Raw genomic sequence first — 22,641 nt, forward strand, 5'->3', positions numbered from 1 at the left:
GGATAAGTATTAATGCTGTATTGATTAAAATCGCTTCGAAAATAAGCCATTATTTCTGTTTATGGTGGGTTATCCCTAAGAGATAGACATATACCACCAAGGACTTTTTTGTAGGCCTTTTTAATGTGTACAATACTGTAGTTTATTATTTTGATCTATCTCGTAGGATTCAACCAGCGTTTGCAATGTAAACGCAAAAAAATGTGTTTATTTACGACATCACATTAGAAATCTCTAAAAATATCAGTCTTTCTATAGTATATTATGCATGTATTATACATATTCCTTCCTCCTAAATACTTCCTCTTAAATCACTCTATCAATCAAAAAAACGCATCAAAATCCGTTGCGTAGTTTTAAAGCTCCAAGCATGTATGTATAGGGACAGACAGAGAGCGGGAAGCGACTTTGTTTTATACTATGTAGTGATAGACAAATGCTGCCGACCAACGATAAATTTGATTGGCAGTTTATGTATCGTAATTTTTGTAAAAAATTAAAGGTCATGTAATGAATGAAGGGAATAAGACAAAATAAACTTGTAGATTGCACAAAACATTTTAATATAAACTTAAAAAGTCGTACAACAATATGAAAAATTATTATTGACTAATTATATTCGCGGACAGGAGAACCGCTTTAACTATATTATGCAAATATACTATCTTTAACACTTCCATCAAATATATCTTACAAAAGAAAGAAAAATAAAAAGTATCTTTATTAATAAAAAATCTCATTATACTAATTTTTATATTATAATCTTACATTATAGATTTTATCTACAAAATACTGTACCTTTTTGGCCAGTTTTTCAATCGAGTTCCTATAATTACGTAATTTATTTAATAATAATAGGGCATAAAATACGTATTAAATGTACTGAAATAATACAACTAGACTTAATCTAAATCAAAATATAAAAATAGTAAAAAAATAGTTGCAAATTTCCGTATACAACTTGTCATTGTTGTGCATCTGGGGGTGTCGGTCCACACGACTCGCCTGCCGCGATATATTAACACAACATTTATAATATTCTAATATATTTGAACGTAGTTATCCTAACAGTTATTAAATGTATCAAATGTATGAATTTTTTGAACCCGGCTGGCCGTGTGAGCCGACACGAGTGACGTCATGACGCGTGACGTGAACATCCGGCGGCAGGTGGTGTCGCAACCAACGACAAGCTGCCTACCCGCATACCTAAGCACAGTTACCTATCGCTAACGTCGACCTCGATTGAAACACTGAACACAATTGCCGAGTGAAATATAAAAAAGATAAATAACACATAGTATTTATTTTAATGAATTTGCATGCACCCGTTAGTTTATGAATTGAGAAATATTTTTTTTTTCTATCATTTATCCACATCCATGTCTTTTATAACAATATTATATAAATTTATCATACAGACTAAGACCGGTCGCCGCGATGCGTTCGACCGGCAATGTACACAAGGACTAATATCTTCTTAAAAAAATACTGTTAGATTGAAACGTAGCTAATCCTATAATATTTTATGTATATCATAATTATTATAAGGGTACAATCGTACAAGTGATGATTACACTAGGTGAGATCTCCGACGCCTTCGGGCGGCCCGCCGCGCCGTCCGACCGCGTCCGACCGGATATGCAAACATTTATTACATACACGAGTACAATACATATCAGTACGCTATATTCTTAGAAAGTATCAATTTATTTCTCAATATTAAAAATACGTAATTTCTCTATTGGCCTTTCGTATCCACGTGAAAAATTAGATAATTCGCGTACGAATATATATTTATGTATACATAATTAAATATCAGTATTTATTTAGATCGGAGGACGTATGTATACAGGCTCGCTCTAGAAGGTACGTCGTCGTAAGCGCACGCGGCCTCACGGCCCTTCGCTCCCTTAAACACTACGAATATTATATCGATATCGAACGAAGACATCAAAAATTCGACTCGGCTTTAAATAGTACGAAAATAAATCGCCGGCGAGTCGCGCGGCCGATTATTGCTCCTATCGATAAATTTACACATCGACGTAACGAACGAGAATACAAAAAGTTATGGAAAATCGTACGGATATCACAAGCGGCGGGCGGCGCGGGACGCCCCCGCGGAAAATAAAAAAATAAATCGCGGCGCGCGTCTCTCTCGTAAAAAAGTAAAGACTCTATGAGCGGATCGCGCGGGGCGGCTAGCGCGCAGGCGCGGCTCAGTTGGCTAGCAGCAAGTGCGCTGGCGGCGCGTAGGACGTGGGCGGCGCTCCGGGCGCCGCGTCGCGCCGCGCCATGAAGTACGCCGCGGGGTCCGTCGCCGGCGACAACGCGCGCGCTGCCAGCTGCTGCTGTACCGCCCGCTGCTTGATGTAGTTGCTGAACTCGGTGGGTGACATGCGGTTGGCGCGTTTGCTGCTCGTTTTCAATTTGGTGCTTCCAAATTTGGTTTGCGCGAATGTGGCAGTTGTGAAGGTTAGAGGCTGCGCTCGGAAGGGCGGGCCGGGCGAGAAAGCCGCAGGCGCGGGCGGCGATGGGGCCGCTACTGGCTCCACAGGCCGGAAACACTGCGCTTCCGGGTTAAATGCACGGGTTACCTGTAATACAATATAAAACGTTAATGAAACTTGGTTTTATTATATTACATAATTATCTAAAGAATATTTAAATGTGCTATTCATCAAACCGATATATAAATTGATATTGGTATATTATGTCTTAGACAAGTACCTCTCTATCGGTCCTTTCGTCAGCGGCACGTTCGTCGCTGCTAAACAGCACTTTTACCGCACCCTTCTCGCCGATACGGTACGACACCTCGCCTGAAAAAAGACCAATGTTATTATTAAATCGTTATACTAACCATGGATTATGCATATGCAACGATAACAATATAATAAATTATATTTATTTACACAAGAGTATAGTCCGTTCCAACTTTGTTTCCTAATTATTAATATTAAGATTTATCTTAGAGAATTCGGTCCCCGAATATTTATTTTATTATTTAAGGTTGAATTATTATTATTGTATATTCGTAAATAATTCGCGAGATAAAAGGATGAAAAGAAAAATGAAAATTAAATCACATTTACCTAATGATGTAAGTACATAATTATATAGTGAGGAGTGCGTGACAGGCGCTCCGACGGTCTTATATACGAAAGGTGCTTACGATGTAAGTTTTACAAGCGATAGGCACGCACTAAAATACTTCTTGCTTTAGATATATATTTTTGTAAACATTTAATGTATTCAAAATGTTATAATATTTCTAAGTAAATAAACAAAACTGTTCCGAGATAATTGCGGAAACATTAATTTTGTTGTTACTTTGTTTTACTTCAGAAATAATGTTTTAGTGGAACGTTATGTGCAACTTTTGTATTGTTTACTTTATTACATAACTTTTTTATTAATTTATATAATTATATATATTTAAATTTCATGACAACGTACTATTTTACATACAGATAAACTAATATTATAGACATTAAATTACGTCAAATGGAAATTGATTATATTATCAAAAAAAAAAATAAGAGTAAAGAATGATTATAATTATAATAAAAAAATTATATATACTTATATAATTTTTATTTTTTTATTTTTATATAAAAGTTTAAATGATAAAATTCATACCTGGATCGACCCAAACAGCAAGGTCCCGTGGAAGGTGTTCCAGTACATCTCGGACCGGCACGCCAGATTCTCGTGCAGCTCGCTCCAGAACTGGGTCTAAAGGACCGCCGGTTTTCAGACATCGAAACGCTGACCCCCGGCACGGCCGATCCGGGTACCAGTGACCCCGGAATTTATCTTTAAGCGCTTTTTCTAATTCTTCCCCGAATATGTTGACCCGCCGTCTCGGTAGCTTGTTGTATAGATATGATATGACAAAGTTAAGTGCGACTTGTACTTCAATATGCATTGTTGGTTTTACTGTGGACAAAGAAAATATGTTTGATTATCTTAACTGTTCCGATAATCTTAATAAAAAGAATGACACATTACATCCGGGATATATTTTAAAGCGCTATAATATTTTGCGTATATATGATCTGTGGCAAGGATTATAATGATAAATAAGTATTAATATAACGATTATACGGATATCGTCAACGTGATATCTTACAACTTTAAATGTACCGTCAAAATCAATCCAGGACTTTCGAATTACACTTCTTAACACGAAATTCACTTTCACCTGATATTTAATTAAACTTAGGATTTTTTTTATAAAATATTGCCTACCTCGTAAGAATAATCAGCTGTACTCATTGATACTGGTTCGTAAAATGATCTATTCGTCTCACAAAATCACGTATTATCTCAAGATCGATATTTTTATCTCACTGATAACATCGTTACTTGAAAACTGAACGAAACGACTTAAAATCTCACGTCAGCTAGAAATATACTGTTTGAGATATTAATATATAATATATTTTTGTTTGGAACGCTTAGTGTTCTAAAATTAAGTTAACAAAACTTAATATCAAAATAACCATTATCAAGTAAAGTATAAAAGAATGAGTTTTGTTATTTATTTTGGGATGTCGCAGATTTGCGCAGCGCAAATTTTGCCTATGAGCCCGCGCTCGTATACTCTGGAAAAAGAATATTCCATGACGAGTACAAATCTATTTACAAATAACTATATTTTTAAACGCGTTCGCTTGCGCAAACATTTCCTAGCAAGTTTCATTTAACGGCTCGATCTGATTTGATTTCCATAATCGGAGCGACCGTTTATTTATTTTAGATTTTATACATATATGTCTATTTGGTAATTAATTAGCCGTGGAAATTAGATTACATTTTAGAAAATTAATTTAATTACAGTAGCGACGTTAAGTAAGAAACACATACACGTTAGGTGTCTTATTAATTTTTATTTCTACAGATATGACGACCTCCGTGGTCGATTAGTGTGTACAACGGTTTTCATGGGTACGCCATTCCGAGGTCCCGGTTCGATTCCTGGCCGAGTCGATGTAGAAAAAGTTCATTAGTTTTCTATGTTGTCTTGGGTCTGGGTGTTTGTGGTACCGTCGTTACTTCTGATTTTCCATAACACAAGTGCTTTAGCTACTTACATTGGGATCAGAGTAATGTATGTGATGTTGTCCAATATTTATTTATTATTATTATATTAAAACCAATAAAATATTTGTCGACTTAAGGTACACACCATTCGTTTAAATACTAATTATATATCTATTGATTTTATTAATACCATTGATAAGTTTCTTGGAAAACTGTTGGCTACTTCCTCTAATGTATTTTATTTAAATAGGCTTAGGTTAGGACTTGCTTTTGAATCAAATGTTTCAATTTATTGTAGTATACATATATATCGTTATTAATATTTTGTTATCGGTACACCAAAATAAAAAAAAAACTTAAATATATCTCTTAAATCATTAAAAAAATACGCAACGCATAATTTATGTATTAAATTATAGCGTTAATAAATATTTTAGTGATGAATATATTAAAATGAAAAAAAAAAAATGTTATTGAAGTTTAGCATTAGCTGTTTGTTATGATGTTGGTTATTGACCCTGTCTGTTCAAAAATAGAATACGGAATCTGCCGATTTTGTTTCCGCACCGAATTAACTACGCCGTTCCACAGATGTCACGAGTCGTAGATCTAAGGAAATCAAAGAAGAGATCATTTTCTTTTACTTTTTTAAAGTAAAATAAAAATAGATTCTAAAACATATGCTTAGTATTTAGGATTTTATTTATTTTATATAGTAGCATACAATATATATCCTTTAATAATCAATATTTATTTTACAAATTCTAAATTACAGTTATATCATTTTTATTACGAAAATCGTTTCAATTATGATATTTAGTCACGTGTTAATATGCAGCGAGCGTGCTTGTTTGTAATGTAGACGTATAGCCATAACATGTTCAAAGTAAAGAAATATGTATCACAATCAAGATATAATTAAAATAATTAACTGTTCTTAATTAAAGGCGAGTAAGCCGAGTAAATATGATAATAGAAAATAAAAATACTTAGTGGAAGGGCCATCAAGCCCGCCTGGGTACCACTCGCTTATCATATGTTCTACCGCTAAACAGCAGTATTTAGTATTATTGTGTTCTGGCTTGAAGTGTGCGTGAGCCAGTATAACCACAGGCACAAGGACATTTTAATTTTTTTTATAATGTAGGTGGACGAGAAACCGGATCACCTGATCGTTAATGGTCACCAGCGCTCATAGACGTTGGGCTATAATATTAACAATCACCACTAATTTTGCCAACTAATATGATATGTCCCTTAAAGGTCTCAGTGGTGACCACTTACCATGACATGGCCCATTTTTAAAACCGCGAAGCAATTTATGTTTATTTATATATTGGATAAACTCAATAACAGCTAACGTTTATAAACTAATATTGTATTGTCTCGTTAAACATTTTAAATCGCAAATTTCACTAGAAATTACTCGAAAGTCAAACTAGTTAAATCCACTACGTAACTAACACGTGTATATGTAGGTACATATAAAGAGTTAATTGGTCTATGTACATTGTAGGTGCACGTGACATTTCTGTGAATCGTTAACAGTTGCAGAGTTTCGTGCGTTTTCAACTTTCTGCTAAAATAATTGCCAGTTTGAACGTTAGTTAAAAAGCTGTCTACAAAAATACACAGATGTATATTTTTCGTACCGGTCTTCGGTTTTATATACCATTTGTTTCATAAAAAGGAAATCGAAACATGCTTGGCAACGGGACAAATAATTTCTTAAATTATATTTTAATGTCTTTAGAAAATGATATAGAACCGCCTTAAAACGTAATAGTACGGAGCAATTACTTGTCTTAGAGCAAAATTAAAACATATGACAATCGAAGTGTGTTTTAAAAACAATATCATTACAGATTTCATTTATTACACAATTTATTTAATAAAAAAAACACTATGATATTTTCGGATTTCTAAAATTGGTAATATTATTTATATTCCAGTCCAAGTCAGACTGTCTTCAGTCAGCGATTTTAATAAAATATTGCTTCTTGTAATATATTCTACCTTTATTTGATTGCAAGCAAACACGTGGATGGATGACGGGCGGTTCACTCTGCTGTATTTAATGTTTTATATACCTTTAGACCTTTCCGACCTTTCAGTTTTAAATCAAATTTATCAAAAGGAAAATATTCTTTACGAAAATTTTGTAATATTTGCAGAACTATCAGGAGTTAACGTAGTCCCTAAACAAATCGATGTAATTGTTACAAGCAATTCGATTCAGCACTCAGAAAAACGCTTGCTTGATTACAAATGTAAAAAAGTTTCTTGATTTCGAAACTTAATGTGATTTAAGTGATATTAAATAGGTTTATTACAACTGTAAATTGGTAAATAATTAGTTCTTGTTATCTATAAAAATATTATAAAAGCGAAAGTAACTCTCTCTGTAACCCCTTCAAGCTTAAACTGCTAAATTTGGCATGGAGATAGTTTGAGCTCCGGGGAAGGTCATTTTTAAGGCTACGTTTTTAATTCACCCCTTTGGGTAAAAAGGACCCTCCCATTTTACCCAACGGTTTATGTACTATAGGTAAAGTTTAAAACAAAATCGCGCTATTAAAGCCGCAAGTTCAGCTAGTGTTAAAATATAGTTATTGTTTTATAACGTGTACGTTTATCGTATATCATATTGTTATTATGTCTTGTAATGTTACCTGTATATACAAATAATAGTCGCCCGCGGCTTCGTTGGGGTTGGTCGTCAAGTCCGAGCTTGCTTTACACTAAATTTCATCAAATTCGGTTCAATGGTTTGGCAGTGAAAGTGCAACAGAGAGATAGACTTTCACATAAATAAAATTGACTTTATTTTATAAATAATGTCTAACATTTATTTCAAGTTATACATTACTTCAAGTAGGCTTTTACTAGCACTTTTGAATCGTCATTTAATAATCTATTTTAAGTAAAGCTACCACAAAGTTACTGTTATGCAAAAATATGCAAGGAAATTAAATATTTTTGTCATTGGTAGTTTAAGTAGAATTCCAGCAGATTATGCGACGAAAGAAGAATATTTCTCAGTTTTCTTTGTACTATAAAATAGGTTATTACAGTGCAACGTGACTGCTCTCCACGTGATCGTGATCTCCAAGTAATGCAATTCATGAGCTCGTATTTTGCTTTGTAATACTATTCAAATACTAAGTAAATAATTTCATGACAAAGGTTCTTTTTATAAATCATTTTGACATCATATTTTTTAAATAAAATTAAATGATAATGGAAATAAAAAATAAGTACTAAATATTAAAAATTTTACAGTATACAATGACATGAAAAATTTTTTTTTACAAACTTATTAATTAAATAGATTTTATAAATTGGTTTCTATTAATGTAAACTGGTTAAGATCCCATAGTATTTGTTATATTTATGAATAAAAATGGCTGTATGATGCAATGTCTTTTCCCAGAGGACTAAGTTGAAAAAAAACAATCACAATCCTAATGTACGTATATACATATTTATATCGCAATATTGTTGCTTAAATCAGTTATATCAAAAGTCAAGATTACAATGGCTTGACTGGGTAAGTCATTGATAAAACCAGCCAACTGCAAAATACTTACTTTGAAGTTAACTTTTAATCCGTCTGAATGCAGAATACGAATGACTGACTTGTGGTTTCTATTGAAGTATTTCTCTATGATATACTATTTAGAGCTGTGTAATATTAATCTACGTTGAAAGCCATGATTAAAAATTACGTAATAAATCTGTTTGGCTGAAGACGACGATTTAAATATATTAAAAAAAAAAACAACTCTATTTTATAATTAAAAAGAGGTTTTATTTAATTGTTTTTAATTTTTAATCTCACGGATCAAAGCCATAGGCAGACACTAGTTATTTTTATCAAGTTGTTATTTTATTTAGAACCCTAGTATGTAGGTAATGACATTGAGTTTTGCTATTATAGAATATTATAACCTAAAATAAATAAAAAGTACTCAGTTATTTCTACATCAGCTTATAAATAGATACCGTTTTATTTTTATAATAATGTTAGATATTGTTCTTAAGTGTTACAATTTTAAACTCTGTCTCTACAATTTGTTTCAAATTTAGATAACGGTTCGATGAAAGGATGCTGCAATAAAACGGACCTGGAAACTTTTACTTGCTTCTAGAAGTTTCAAATAACTTTGTTCCATAGAAATGGTTATTTCAAACGCGAAGCGATCTTTGTTAACTCTACCTTGTGATATTATAAAAGTCTTTGTAAGTTACTATTAGAGAAAATGTTTAATATAAATTTATAACAAAGCGACAAAATTAGTTAACGAGAATCGAAATTAATTTTACTTGTGTTACGACTCGCTCTAAATTTATTAATTTATTTTTAATTACCGAATTAAAAATTCTCATTATTTAATATTTACAAAATTTATAAGTAAACTAGCTATTGCTTGCGGCTTTGCTTGCGTGGAAATTAATTATATTATCAATAGAATAATTTAAAATATTACGTTAATTTAAGACCTCTTTGTGTACCACCATACCACACATGTGGTTCGACTTTCGTGGGCTAGATCCACCAGACTGCTCGTAGAGCTCATTCTCGAACAGGCTATTTAAAACTGTCCACGCGAAAAAAAGTCTTCTCTTAGGTCTACTCCGGCCATTTTAAAGATTTGACCTTTTGCTTTATTTATTGTCATGACGAAACAGAGTTTAATTGCGAACTGTACTGTTGAACTTAAGCGATATTCTGATGATATCAAAGATATTCTTCTAGGTCTTAAATTCCTCAGTAACATTATTGGTGCACCAATCTTATAACTAAAAAAATGACGGACTTCAAGACTAACCTGTATACGAAATTTCAACCCCTATTTCCCCTTTAGGGGTAGTTTAGGGGTACCTTTAGGGGTAGAATATCCAGAAACGCTTAAATAAATATCTGCTCATTTCTAGACTACTGAAGTCCAAAAATTAAGAGTTTATGTTTATGTTTAATAAGTTTCATGTTTCTAACTTAAAAAATGACGGACTTCCATACAAACTATCAACACCTATTTAACCCCCTTAGGGGTAGAAGTATGAGGATCGGTTCCACCGTTCTTGAGTAATAGCGGGATATACTGACAGACAGAGACAAAAATATCAAAAATGGTAAAACTGATGACTGTCCTTGAGCCATATAACTAATAATTATGACGAAATTTTACAAAATAATTGAGTGTACAGACAGCCTACAGATTTATATAGTAGTATAGATATAGATAAAGATATAGATAAAAAAGTAGTATAAACGAGAAATAAATTATAATTAACTCGAATATTATAAGATATCAAAATAAATGTGTCTTAAAAAATATATATATTATTTTCAGTGATATTACCGATGACGATAAGTTTATAAATTTATTTATCTATTGGAAATAGATATCATAGACCATGGAAAGATATAGATGTACAGTCTACAATATGAGAGATATAACGTAACGTTTCTTGTGTCTGATAAAAATATATATAAAAATGAAAATCGGATTTTTTTTTGTGTCGGATTTGAATATCAGCATTAATATTGACATTTATACCCTGTACAAGATAGCTTGATCTTTTTGACAGATGTAATTTTTTCTGATCGACACAACTTTGCAATGAAGAACATATTATTTTCTTAATTTAATGATTTTAAAAATTGTAAAAATATTTAAAAAAATACATATATAGTACAAAAGTTCCTAAAGATTCAAGTGTTATCCGAAAATTTTAAGACTTTTATATATTATTGCTTCAAAGTAAAATTTAAATAGAAACACTGAAAATAATAGACGCTTGTACAATGTTACATCGGTTGTTAAGTTATTATTACGAACCTTTTCATTCCTTTTGGTTAGGTTAGTCGTTGGGTCTCTTTGGCTAGTGGTTGGGGTCTCTTTAGGTGGTATAACTCTTTTTAGAAAAATAAGTTAAAAAAAATTGAATTCTAATTTGAATTACGCATTCCATCGTTCCATTGACTGTTGTATATGTTATATTTTTTGTTTCTGTGAACGGGGTATAATTCAGTTAATCGATCACCAAAGAGTATTAATATAATGGTTGGCTTTAACGAAATTGTATAGTTTAAAATTGAAATAAAAAAAAAGATACGCTTTATTTTATTTTGTAATTCTGTTTTCTCCTTTATTTTATATTGTAGCTGTGTTAACAATATCACCAGATTATGAGAAGGCGTATGCAGCACTTAGACTAAAAACGAGAGCTCACTAAAGTACTCAAATAATACGCTCAACTTAAAGGCACCTTAAGTCGGGTTTGAAAGACGGTTTTAGAATTATTAAGACTTGATATTATTTCTTCAATTATGGCATCTTATATCGATTGATGTGTGATTGTGATGTTATCAACTGTAGCCCTCACGTAAAGTTCAGTATCTGTGACGTATAGGGGATACTTATGGCTCGGGTTCACGTTCTCTAGGGACCAAACACGGCCTTGAACATTTATGGAATCGTATAATACGATGTACTATTGAACTACCATTTCGAGATGTCTCTAAGGTGCTAAAGGTTCGACACTGATTGATAATCCCAATGGATGTCGACATTATATACATATACATAACTACAGGAGGTAGAAAATAGTTCGGATTCGTATCTAGATATTTCATATGATCAGCTTGTATTCGGATAATGAGCATTTAAATTCGTTTTTATTAATGATTCATCAATCGGTATTTTTCATTAAACGTTTTAATTATAAATTCATTTCTATATTAATGTCATTTATTATTCTTCGGCAAAAAAGGGATGATTATATATGATTTTTACGGAAAAATTCAATATTAAAAACCATACTACGACTATTGTCCACAACAGTTCGCATTCTTAGATAAGATTAAACGTTAACGTCATCAGTTTAAATATTTATATTGAATTTTAAACGAAAAAAGTATATACGAGGGGCAGTTAGTTGTAGAGAAATTCAATTTATTTTATAGCTTTCACTCGAAATAAATCAACGAGTGTAATAAATTCGAGAGGGCTAGGTACGAACGTTCGTAATTTCGCGTGTGAATTACAATGGAGATCGGAACGTGGCGTGACGTCACGAAATTACGTGCAAACACAAATATTAGCTATGCGTTTTATTTATAAGCCACATGCCTTATTTGGATCATAGTGTATTCGGTTATCTTTACTATATGATATGTACGAGTATTATATTGTAACCAAAGCCCAGATTAAGTAGTGGTTTGAACATGATGACGGTTTCAAACTAAGGTAAACACCACTGATTTTTATGTGCTTAATTTGTATTTATACACCAGCATGTGTCGGATGAAAATCTGAAATATATTCCACCAACTCGAACTGGAGCAGCTTGAAGGAATAAACTGCGAAGCTTCTCCAAAAGCCTTAGACCAGCAATTATTTACATATAATGTATTTATTAGTTTTTTTTAAATTGCAATGATTGTTTGTCTAAGTCAAATGTAAGCTGAATTAGAACTATCCTATGTCTGATCATGATATGGTTCCACACCCTGGTAATCCAGACGAAAGAACTATCAACAGCATAAACAATAAATTTTGTATAAACAATCTTGTTTTTAAAAACGTTTTCTTACTGATCTTTTATATTATGTTTTATAAAACACAAGTTGTCGTCTGCTGTTTCAGTCGCGTTTTACGAGTCGGTCATAACAGGGTGTTAGGCATAAAAGTATCAAGCTTGCTTCAGAACAAAGTTTACTAAAATTCAGTGGTTTGGCCGTGAAACAGACAGACAGACAGAGTTACTTTCGCATTTATAATATTAAGTATAGATATGTTACTTGTATAATCACGTATATTTATATTCCGTTTTCATTCGTGTCTAAATAATTTATTACATAATAATATAAATTGACAAAAATATAGACAAAATTTTAAAGAAATGAATTTCTTTTTAAGATAAAATTCTGTCTTTAAAATAAAAAACGAGCTAATTATAATTAAGTTTAAGATAGCATAACCGGCAAACTCAAGTTTCTAGACCGGGTTAAACTGCTAATACGTATTCCGATCACGATTAAATTACCTTTTCAACTTCGTTTCTACATATAGGTCATTATGGTATCTGCAATAAATAGCCTTAAAAGGAGCCTTAATTTTGAAAAAATAATATGTATATATTCACAAAGAGACAGACAGTTTGAAGGGTTTGTTCCGGTTTGAGGGTTGACCCAGTATAACTATAGGAACAAGGATTTACTCATTCCCCAAGGTTGAAGGGATGTTTAATTTCTTACAAATGTAATAAATTTATTAACATAAGAATTGATAACATTAAGTGCTTAAATATACACAAATATGAATTAAAAATAGTTACTGTATAAATCTTGACCGCGTGGAATGGTGAAATTTTTAATTAAAATGAATTTCTTACAGTGACAATGACTATGGATGGTAGTGTCAACCTAACATCAGGTAGCCTATCGTTAGTCAGCCTGTCCATCTTAAATTAAAAAAAAAGAAAAGGCCGACATACGATGTGTGTATTTATTTAGTGTCGACCCTGCGAAGCCGAGGAGGGATCATATATAAGTTGAACAGTTTGATTTGGGTCAACATTATTAGGTCATTACTTAAACTTAAGCTTAAAATAAATACACATGTCTGGCACGTGATTAATTAAAAATAAAGATTAACCTTCATAAATTAAAACACGGTTATTTATTAAGGCATCGACGTGACCTTAGAATAATCACCACTTAAGTTATAAGAGATAGCGGTTATTTCTCATATTAATTTTCACTCAAGTGATACAAGCGTGTTTTTGAATGTATTTAATAAATCATTTTAGAAATGACTCAATAATACGATGTTAAGTTTGATTATTAAAAACGATACACGAATTACTAAGTATAAATGTAACCACTATAGTCTAATCCAACAGCAGGAGGAGTAAAAATAAATACGATGAATTCAACTTTAAATTAAAAAATGGCGTATTTAATATCCACAGCGAGATTTTATCGGAAGTATTTCATTAAGAAGGAATATAAATTAATAAAAACCTGTTTTTCATATAACATAGCAAATAGCATTAAACCAAAGGTTTGTATATTTTACTCAGACTGCCATTAGATTAGACTATAGAATGTTTCACATCATCGCGACCTTCTCGCTGGCGGGAGTGGATTGCGGTTTAATGTCGCGACCTATTCACCCGGAATGTATAACTGGATGAAGTGCCTTGTTACACTTAAGCGGGTAAATTTATTGATTAAAGATTGAAGTCTACGTTCAACCAGAGGTTGTTAGTTTAGAGTTTTTTGTCTGCAATTATGACGACGTTTCCGCGTAGCACTTAAGAGGACAGTCCTTGCGGAACGCCAAAATAGCGCTTACTATTTTTAAAATATCTTAAAACTGGAGCATTGATTATGGATGAAAAAATACATTCAGTATCTCAATAGATATATCTCAAGTTTCACCGCACGATATTTATAAAATTTGTATCAATAACCTGGTAAATTAATCGTCAACATCACTCCAAACACTGAAATCGACCTTTTCTATTAACATTTTTTAAGCTATTTAGCGGCTAGTTTATACATGTATTTTTGGTTAAATGGGGACACGAAAGTGTAAATAATAAGTTCACCGTGTTCAATTTGTATTATATCTCACAATATTATAGTAATTTTTATTTAAATATTGCTTACTTTTTGGCATTCGTCGTCCATACATTTTAGTATGGAGAAAATCATTTGACGGTTTTGACTTATTATTCGACATCGCTGTCAATAAATTTTCAGTCCCTCCCCAGAGCCCAAGGTGAGAGCACGTCAATTTTTATTTCGAGCCGACTCTTATAATTTCGCAAAACGTCTACGCACACATAGACAAGTTAGCATAAGGGTGGGGCGCGAGTGTCGTGGGACACAATTGTTAATTTTTATGCTGCGGAGCTGAGTCTTCCTGTTAGGGACGATAAATGAGGACTCCACTGAAGTTTGGAATCCAATGCTATTCCCAAAAAAAACCGTAATATTGGCTACATCAAGACGGCAACCATTTAAAGATATATTATAATTTTGCTTTCTAAAATTTGGTAGGGTAAAAACTACACATTTCGTTTTTTGAGTATTCAAAATTAAATTATTTACTGTAAACCAATCGTGTATCTGTGATAATGCACCGTTCACATCGTCATAGTCAGTTTTTTCCTGTCTACCTTAAAATCAGTGAAGTATCGTCAGCAAACAACATTATAACACAAATACCTTTAACATAGAAAGGAAGATCATTTATATATACTAGAAATAGAAAGGGACCCAAAATTGATCCTTGTGGAACACTCATTTATAACGTAGATCCAGAAAACTTTATGCCATTAATGAAAACTTGCTGGACTCTTTGACTTAAATATGAAGCAATGAGATCAAATGCTTTACCTTTAATATCGTAGTATTTGAGCTTATAAAGAAGCGTCTCGTGTTCTACACAATCAAATGCTTTAGACAAATCACAGAATACTCCAATAGCATTCCGTGATTTTTGTCAAGCATCGTAAATATGTTTAAGAAGTGCTATTATCGCATCAGTTGTCGAGCGACCTCTTGTAAAACCGAATTGCTCACTATGAAAAATAGTATTTGTACCGAAATGGACGAGAAGTTGATTTAAAATATTTATTTCGAATATTTTACTTAAAAATAGAGTATTGAAAAAAATTATATTTAACTCCGTTATTTATATTTATAAAATTTAAGAAGTGATTATTTAATGTGTCTTTACTTTAATTTAATTCGGTATATCTACCAACCTTAAAATTCCAAGAAAATAATAATTATTATTTAGTTAGACGAAAGCAGTTGAAACAATAAAAATCATAATGAATATTTGGCATCTTAATGCACTCTGACCGCACCCTATGCTAACAAATAATTTATAATTGCGTTTGCGAGTGACAACCTTATAGCTAATACATTACTCATAATTAAATGGATTTTTATAAATCCTACGTTATGAACGCGCAATGAAAATTTAATTTATTCGTTGCACCGAAAAGAAGCAACTAATTACCTCCGGGGATGCGTACGATACACTGCACAATGCAACTGTATTATTGAAAAGTACCTATGTGTGTGTTAAAAAATTAATTCCCACGCTTACAAACTACGCTCTTAAACGTGTTGGCTGATTTTCAAGGGTCATAGACAAAAATAATATGGACTTTAAATTATTCTATATTTTTAATAATTTATTTTGTATGTTTTGAAAAATATGACGTTTGTAATAAATACATCATTTTTTTTAGTATTCAAAATCATATCAAAATGTTATAAATATAAATCTTATAAATATAATTTCAATAAAACTTGACAATACGCGTAGATACGCGTACCTAAACAAGGAAGATAATGTAGATACTAAAATATATATTTTATGTATTAGGAGTAAAAAGGAAAAATAACAATTTTATCATCCGAAAGGTAACTCATATACATAATGACTAATATATATCAATATGTATATAATCAAATTTGCGGATAGGTCATTAAACAATACATTAAGGAACAGACATAATGTTTATGTGTTGAGAAAGAAAATTATATGTAATATCCCTTTTCTTAGAAGTAAACAAATATTTCGCAGAACATAAAGTATGAAACAGCCTCAGAACTATACATCACACAAACTTGGGATTATAACCCTTTCCATTATAATAATAGATACCATGATTTATTCATAAGACTTTTTCGCTGAGCCTTTATTAAAAAAATATCAAATGTTTACGACATCTGTTGTCTGTGTGTAAGACGGGGAAAATACGAGAAATTCAAATTTACTTTATAAAATATTTTCAAGACGTCCTGTCGTCGCAGACATTTTTACAGCTTCCAACTCATCTCGAAATCGATTCACGAGAACGAAACTGAGCGTTGGAGGCGTACGGCCTTTAAGTTCTGTCCTATTTATATCAGTAACCCAGTATCGATCCGTCGCCCCACTGCCCGACAACCCCCGACTTAGTATATTCAATAAAAACACTTATAACAATGAAAGCAAAGCAGATATTCCTCCGTTCATCTCCCACTTACCGCCTGCTGCTTAAAACGTTCGGGACAAATTAACTTCTGACCATAATTAACAATATATTTTCTATTTGTGTGGACTATATTTTGATGTCGTCGCCGATTATTTATGTGCCGAAAATAAGATTACGAAAGATATTTATGGAATGGAACTGTATTTATTATGATTCGTATGAAAATATTTTGGTAACATTAAGCTTTATAAGGTTTTATGGATATGGAATTGAGGGAATTTCAGTATTATATATAATGTCAGATTCAAATAACTTTTGATAACGATGATGACTATGTCATCCTGGTCGATTTAGACCAAGATATATATTATCAAGGAAGATTAATGGCGATAGGACGGTGAATTTAAGAACTGAAAGGCTTTACGGTATACAACATTCTAGACTCAAAACTAAACTGAATTTGATCCGGGGTTTGAACGATGGCTATACCTATTGGCCCAGTAGCTAGCCGGTAAGGCTGAAAATTTCGGGATCCAATAAGTCAGTTATTACTTTTCGGCAAACTTTATAATGAAATACTGTGTATAAAAACATCATATTACGTATGTAAGAATTAAAAAAAAAAACAATGTATTATGGTTTGAAATACATACGTTAGACGAAATAGCGTTCTGCAGAGTTATGACTTGGTGATGTATTGAAGATAAGACGTTAATTTATACATATTTCATTGATTTCGAATGAGACTGGATCATTTCACTAAGACGAACTTCCAAGGAAGTGATCCAATACTTAGTTTTAATAATACTAAGTATGTGTGTGTGATGAGTGTGACTTGAGAACATGGCGTCGATATATTTAGTAAGACAATTGTCGGGAGTGTGATCTATAAGAAGTTTATTCGTTTTTCATTTGTACAAGGAGCCGAGATGGCCCAGCGGTTAGAACGCGTGCATCTTAACCGATGATTTCGGGTTCAAACCCAGGCAGGCACCACTGAATTTTCATGTGCTTAATTTGTGTTTATAAGTCATCTCGTCAGTTAGGACGAATTTACTTTCGCTTTACGAGTATAATATGTATATAACCGATACAATGAAATAAATTAACAACGACTGTGAATATTTAAATGACAATGGCAACATTTTTATTTAAAGTCCCGTGTGAATTAAAACAATAACCAAAAGAAGCTTAAAAAATGTTATTCATAGAATCGTTTACAGACAGAGAGGGAGTGAAAGAGATAATGTCGCTTGGAACGGGCATGAGGCTTTTTACTTAGGTGATCTCCATCAGTTCACTCTACTTTAAGACGTGTAGAAGAACCTCGTTCCAATAAACTAAAACGAAATATTTCTATATTTCATTGTACCATTTAATTTTTTAATTTTTTTTTTCATCTCGTGCTCGGCGGTGAAGGAAAACATCGTGAGGAAACCTGCATGTGTCTAATTTCAACGAAATTCTGCCACATGTGTATTCCACCAACCCGCATTGGAGCAGCGTGGTGGAATATGCTTCATACCTTCTCCTCAAAGGGAGAGGAGGCCTTAGCCCAGCAGTGGGAAATTTACAGGCTGTTTATGTTATGTTTATGTTTATGTTATTTTGAAATTGGAACAACCTAGTAATTCGATTTAAATAAAGTTTCTTACAATTATGATCGTTACTCGATCGTCGTCGATTATAAGGCAAATTAGTACATCAAATTCTTTTATCAAATATTTTTGGGTAATTAAAGATAAATTTGTGAATTCAGTTTTAAGTTTTAAGTTTGTCGATAAATTTTCATCACAGTGCAGCGGCACAATACTACGCACCTTGTAGCGTACATAAAAATAAACAGAAATTAAAGTGAATGTATATCTCGGACTTTTATCAGGAGAGGAGTAAATGAAATGAAGTACAAAGAACAATGTTGAGAAATACTGTTTTCTCCGTTTCAAGTCACAAGAACTAGCGATTGTGTTCTAAATAAGATTTTTGTAAATATTTATTTGGGATTTAGTTCGCCTGATCTACCACAAGTTAAAACTACCATCGTAAAATGGTTGGACTATAATTCAATGATGTTTTCATCGTCATCGGATGTATGATATAAGAGCACACTGACAGACAAGCATTTACTTTTGTAAATAAAGATTTATATATTATTTGCAAATCCTACAATAGTATAGTCTATTTATAACAGATGTATAATACCAATACCCATTTTTATATACAAGATAGAATAAAATATATAAGTAGTTTTCACGTTTACTGATGTATATTTAATTAATTATAAAAGTCCACTTGACTTTTATACCAGATCTTATACAAACATTTAAACAATTGCAGCAATAATGTTTCGTACGCGAATGGTACCTACTTACGCATCCAGGACTGGACCATACCATCAGTAAAATGCAATTTCAATATAAGCATTAAAGTATTTGAAATGATTAGTAATTGAAAAGAAATAATATTCTTAAAACAAAAAATGGAAACAAAAAATGTCACAGACGTGATCCGCTACCGCTTATGATCTAGACAGCAATGATATGAATAGGTTGCATTTGTCTACGTTCCACTAGTCCACAGCTAATAGACTGATGTATCGTTATGGCCTAATAATCTCATCTAACGATATCTCCTAACATTATTCAACGTTAGAGACTATGAGCTTAAACGGGATTTACTTCAGTACTTTCGTATACGACGAACAAACCAATGAAATCACATCTAAAAGTATTTTATTTTTCAAAGTGCATTGTGTATTCATATATTTTAGGCACGACAAAGTTTTTCTTGGTCTATCATCATTTTCCTAGTCTGTCATTAGCTTATCTTACTAGGTTAGGGTCTACATTTAACATTTACTCGTAAATAAATTAAATTAGTTGTTTTAAAAACGCTTTGGTAAAAAACCTATTTACGGAAATGTATGAATGTCTTTGCCAAATCTGAGTAAATAAAAAAATAGCATGCAAAAATATAAGATCCGATTCCAAATTATTTAAAAAATAGAAGAAAATAGAAGGAGTCGACGAAAGAAACCGAGCGGTTTTTGTTATCTGCGCAGTGTGGTCATACGTCATTTCATCAGTTTCCCTTCACCGTCAAACGCGAGAAGAGAAGAAGAATTATAAGCACAAACTAAGCAGACGAAAACGTTTGCTTCTCCAAATTCGAATCCAACGTGTTCCGTTAAAATGGACGTATTCTATCGTGATCGTTTATAATTTTAAGAATGTAATATTTCCTCGAGGGAAATATATGTCATTCTCAAGGTCTGTTATCATCTATCATAGAATTTTTTATCACACACATTATTAGGCTACGTTATTACTTACACACGAACATAAACAACCTTCTGAAATAAAATTAGTTAACGATTTATGTTCGTCATTCAAAAACAAAATAAATTACAAAAACTTTCAATTGTGTGAGTTCATAAATAAAATATACCCACGCGTTGTCAAGTGTTGCCAACATTTAAAAGGTTTTTAAAACCATTACTCTATTTAATAGGTATGATTCTGTGGACGTCAATTCAGTTGAAAACAGACCGTCGCAATTTCATCGCTCTTTGAAAGCTTTTAAACATGTTTCAGACCTCAGCGGGTAAGAAAGATGGCTCGGAAAGAAAATATTTCGTTGTGTCGACATCGCGCGTGGGTTTTATTATTAGTCGAGCCTTTGTGCTGATTTTATCGTATCGTAAAAATGTGTATTAACACATGTGATATTTTAAAACTCTCAATCCAAATAATTTTGCTCATCGAAATTGATATTTGGTGGTTTAAATTTACGCATTTCAACTGTTCGAAAGGATTTTTATAGCAGGATATTTGTGTGATGATATGAGTGTACGTATGTTTGTAAATGTTCATCTTAGTTTTTACATTGAAATCTCATTATGATACAATTTCAACTGCCTGATTACGAAAGTTGTTTTATTATAAAAGTATTAATTTAAGAACCTCTAAGAGTCTTAAAAGATGGCATATGTAGAGAAATCGGGAACGGAGTGTTAATCGATTTTTATATTTTTTGGTAAAGATACATAAAGTCACAATACAATATACCCAGAACACATAATATTATTGTATAAGTCATCATTTAAGTAATTTTTTGTTTCAGTTATATGTATGTGTGTGTTTGCGTATGTGTTAAAGATTAACATTGTAAATGAGTGAACATAAAAAATTACAGCACATTTATCTTGTATTCACTTTAGAAAGAAGGAAATATATTATTTGAAGGGTACCGATGATCCTAAGAAAACAAATTAAGTTATATATGGGACGGAATTTGAATTTGATTATTAATTTATTAGTAATTGTGTGTTATGTGTACGTGTTACAAATGAATTCGGTGACACGCGATTGGTTCTATTTAACGAGCATTTTGCAACTGTCACTGTTATATATGTTTAAGGTCTTTATAAATATGATTCGTTATCATGATGACGATTTGCGAATAGAAAATTGAATTTTGCGATGATGTCAAATTTCAAATCCAACCACTATCGTAACGTCGACAATATTTCGAAAATCGATTATTATAATGTTTATAAGTGTGCATTGATACAATTTGATTGCTGATTTCAAACAAGGAACGAAAGTGAATTCCAATAATGGCAACAAAAGTTATTTAAAGTCGACAGTAAACAGCCTTACACATAGTTATAATGGTACCACTTAACTAATGAACGCTAAATTATATGACATTAGAGCTGTTAAATCATTTAGTTACTGTTCTTGGTACGGCAAGTGACAACTATATTTATTTTCCTTGAAGTTTAAATAGAATATTCATTATATGTATACTATATTTAAATAGAAAACGTTAGATTATATTTATTTAAAAATAAAAATAAAATTTTGTCATTGCCCATATTCTTTTTTAAAAGAGGAACGATAAAGTAGAGCGCCATCCGGCTCGAAGGACCAGAATGGTTTCGTTTCCTGCTGTTTAATATTATCGCTAAAGCTGTATTATGCTCGTGAAAGCCATTCAGGAGGTATCTATGCACAATCGGCCGCGAACATCTTCCGGTCTGTGGGTTGGGTTGATACCACCAATTTATAGGGCGTCGCCATCTGTTAAGAGTTCATTCACAGCTAACGTCGACCTGACGTTACGTAAACCCTTTGTAAATACATATAAGTTATTGTTGCGCTATTTGAACAAGAAATGGGATGTTGCTTAATTAACAGAAACACTTGCACCAATTATTATTCTTGATTAACTTGGAATACCCACGTTTCATGGCTTGTTTTACGATATTTATGTTATGATAACGATCTTTGCCGAGATGGCCCAGTGGTTAGAACGCGTGCATCTTAACCGATGATCTCGAGTTCAAACCCAGGCAGGCACCACTGAATTTTCATGTGCTTAATTTGTGTTTAAAATTAATCTTGTGCTCGCCGGTGAAGGAAAACATTGTGAGGAAACCTGCATGTGGCTAATTTCAACAATATTCTGCCACATGTGTATTCCACCGACCCGCATTGGAGCAGCGTGGTGGAATATGCCCCATACCTTCTCCTCAAAGGGAGAGGAGGCCTTAGACCAGCAGTGGGAAAT

General features: G+C 32.3%; 1 protein-coding gene across 1 annotated transcript in view; it reads right to left on the reverse strand.

Moving 5' to 3' along the window:
* Positions 1-539: 539 nt before the first annotated feature.
* LOC113400039 (protein Tob1) overlaps positions 540-22,641 on the reverse strand; it is a 46,531-nt gene continuing 24,429 nt past the window's right edge. The window contains exons 2-4 of the mRNA XM_026639404.2: positions 3,646-3,945; positions 2,734-2,825; positions 540-2,600 (exon numbers count right to left, since the gene is read on the reverse strand). Of these exons, the coding sequence (XP_026495189.1) occupies positions 2,223-2,600; positions 2,734-2,825; positions 3,646-3,934 (759 nt within the window). The 5' untranslated portion in view covers positions 3,935-3,945 and the 3' untranslated portion in view covers positions 540-2,222. The remainder of the gene's footprint in view (positions 2,601-2,733; positions 2,826-3,645; positions 3,946-22,641) is intronic.

The sequence above is a fragment of the Vanessa tameamea genome, chromosome 8 (genome assembly GCF_037043105.1).
Source record: "Vanessa tameamea isolate UH-Manoa-2023 chromosome 8, ilVanTame1 primary haplotype, whole genome shotgun sequence".
In the NCBI taxonomy this organism is placed as follows: Eukaryota; Metazoa; Arthropoda; class Insecta; order Lepidoptera; family Nymphalidae; genus Vanessa; species Vanessa tameamea.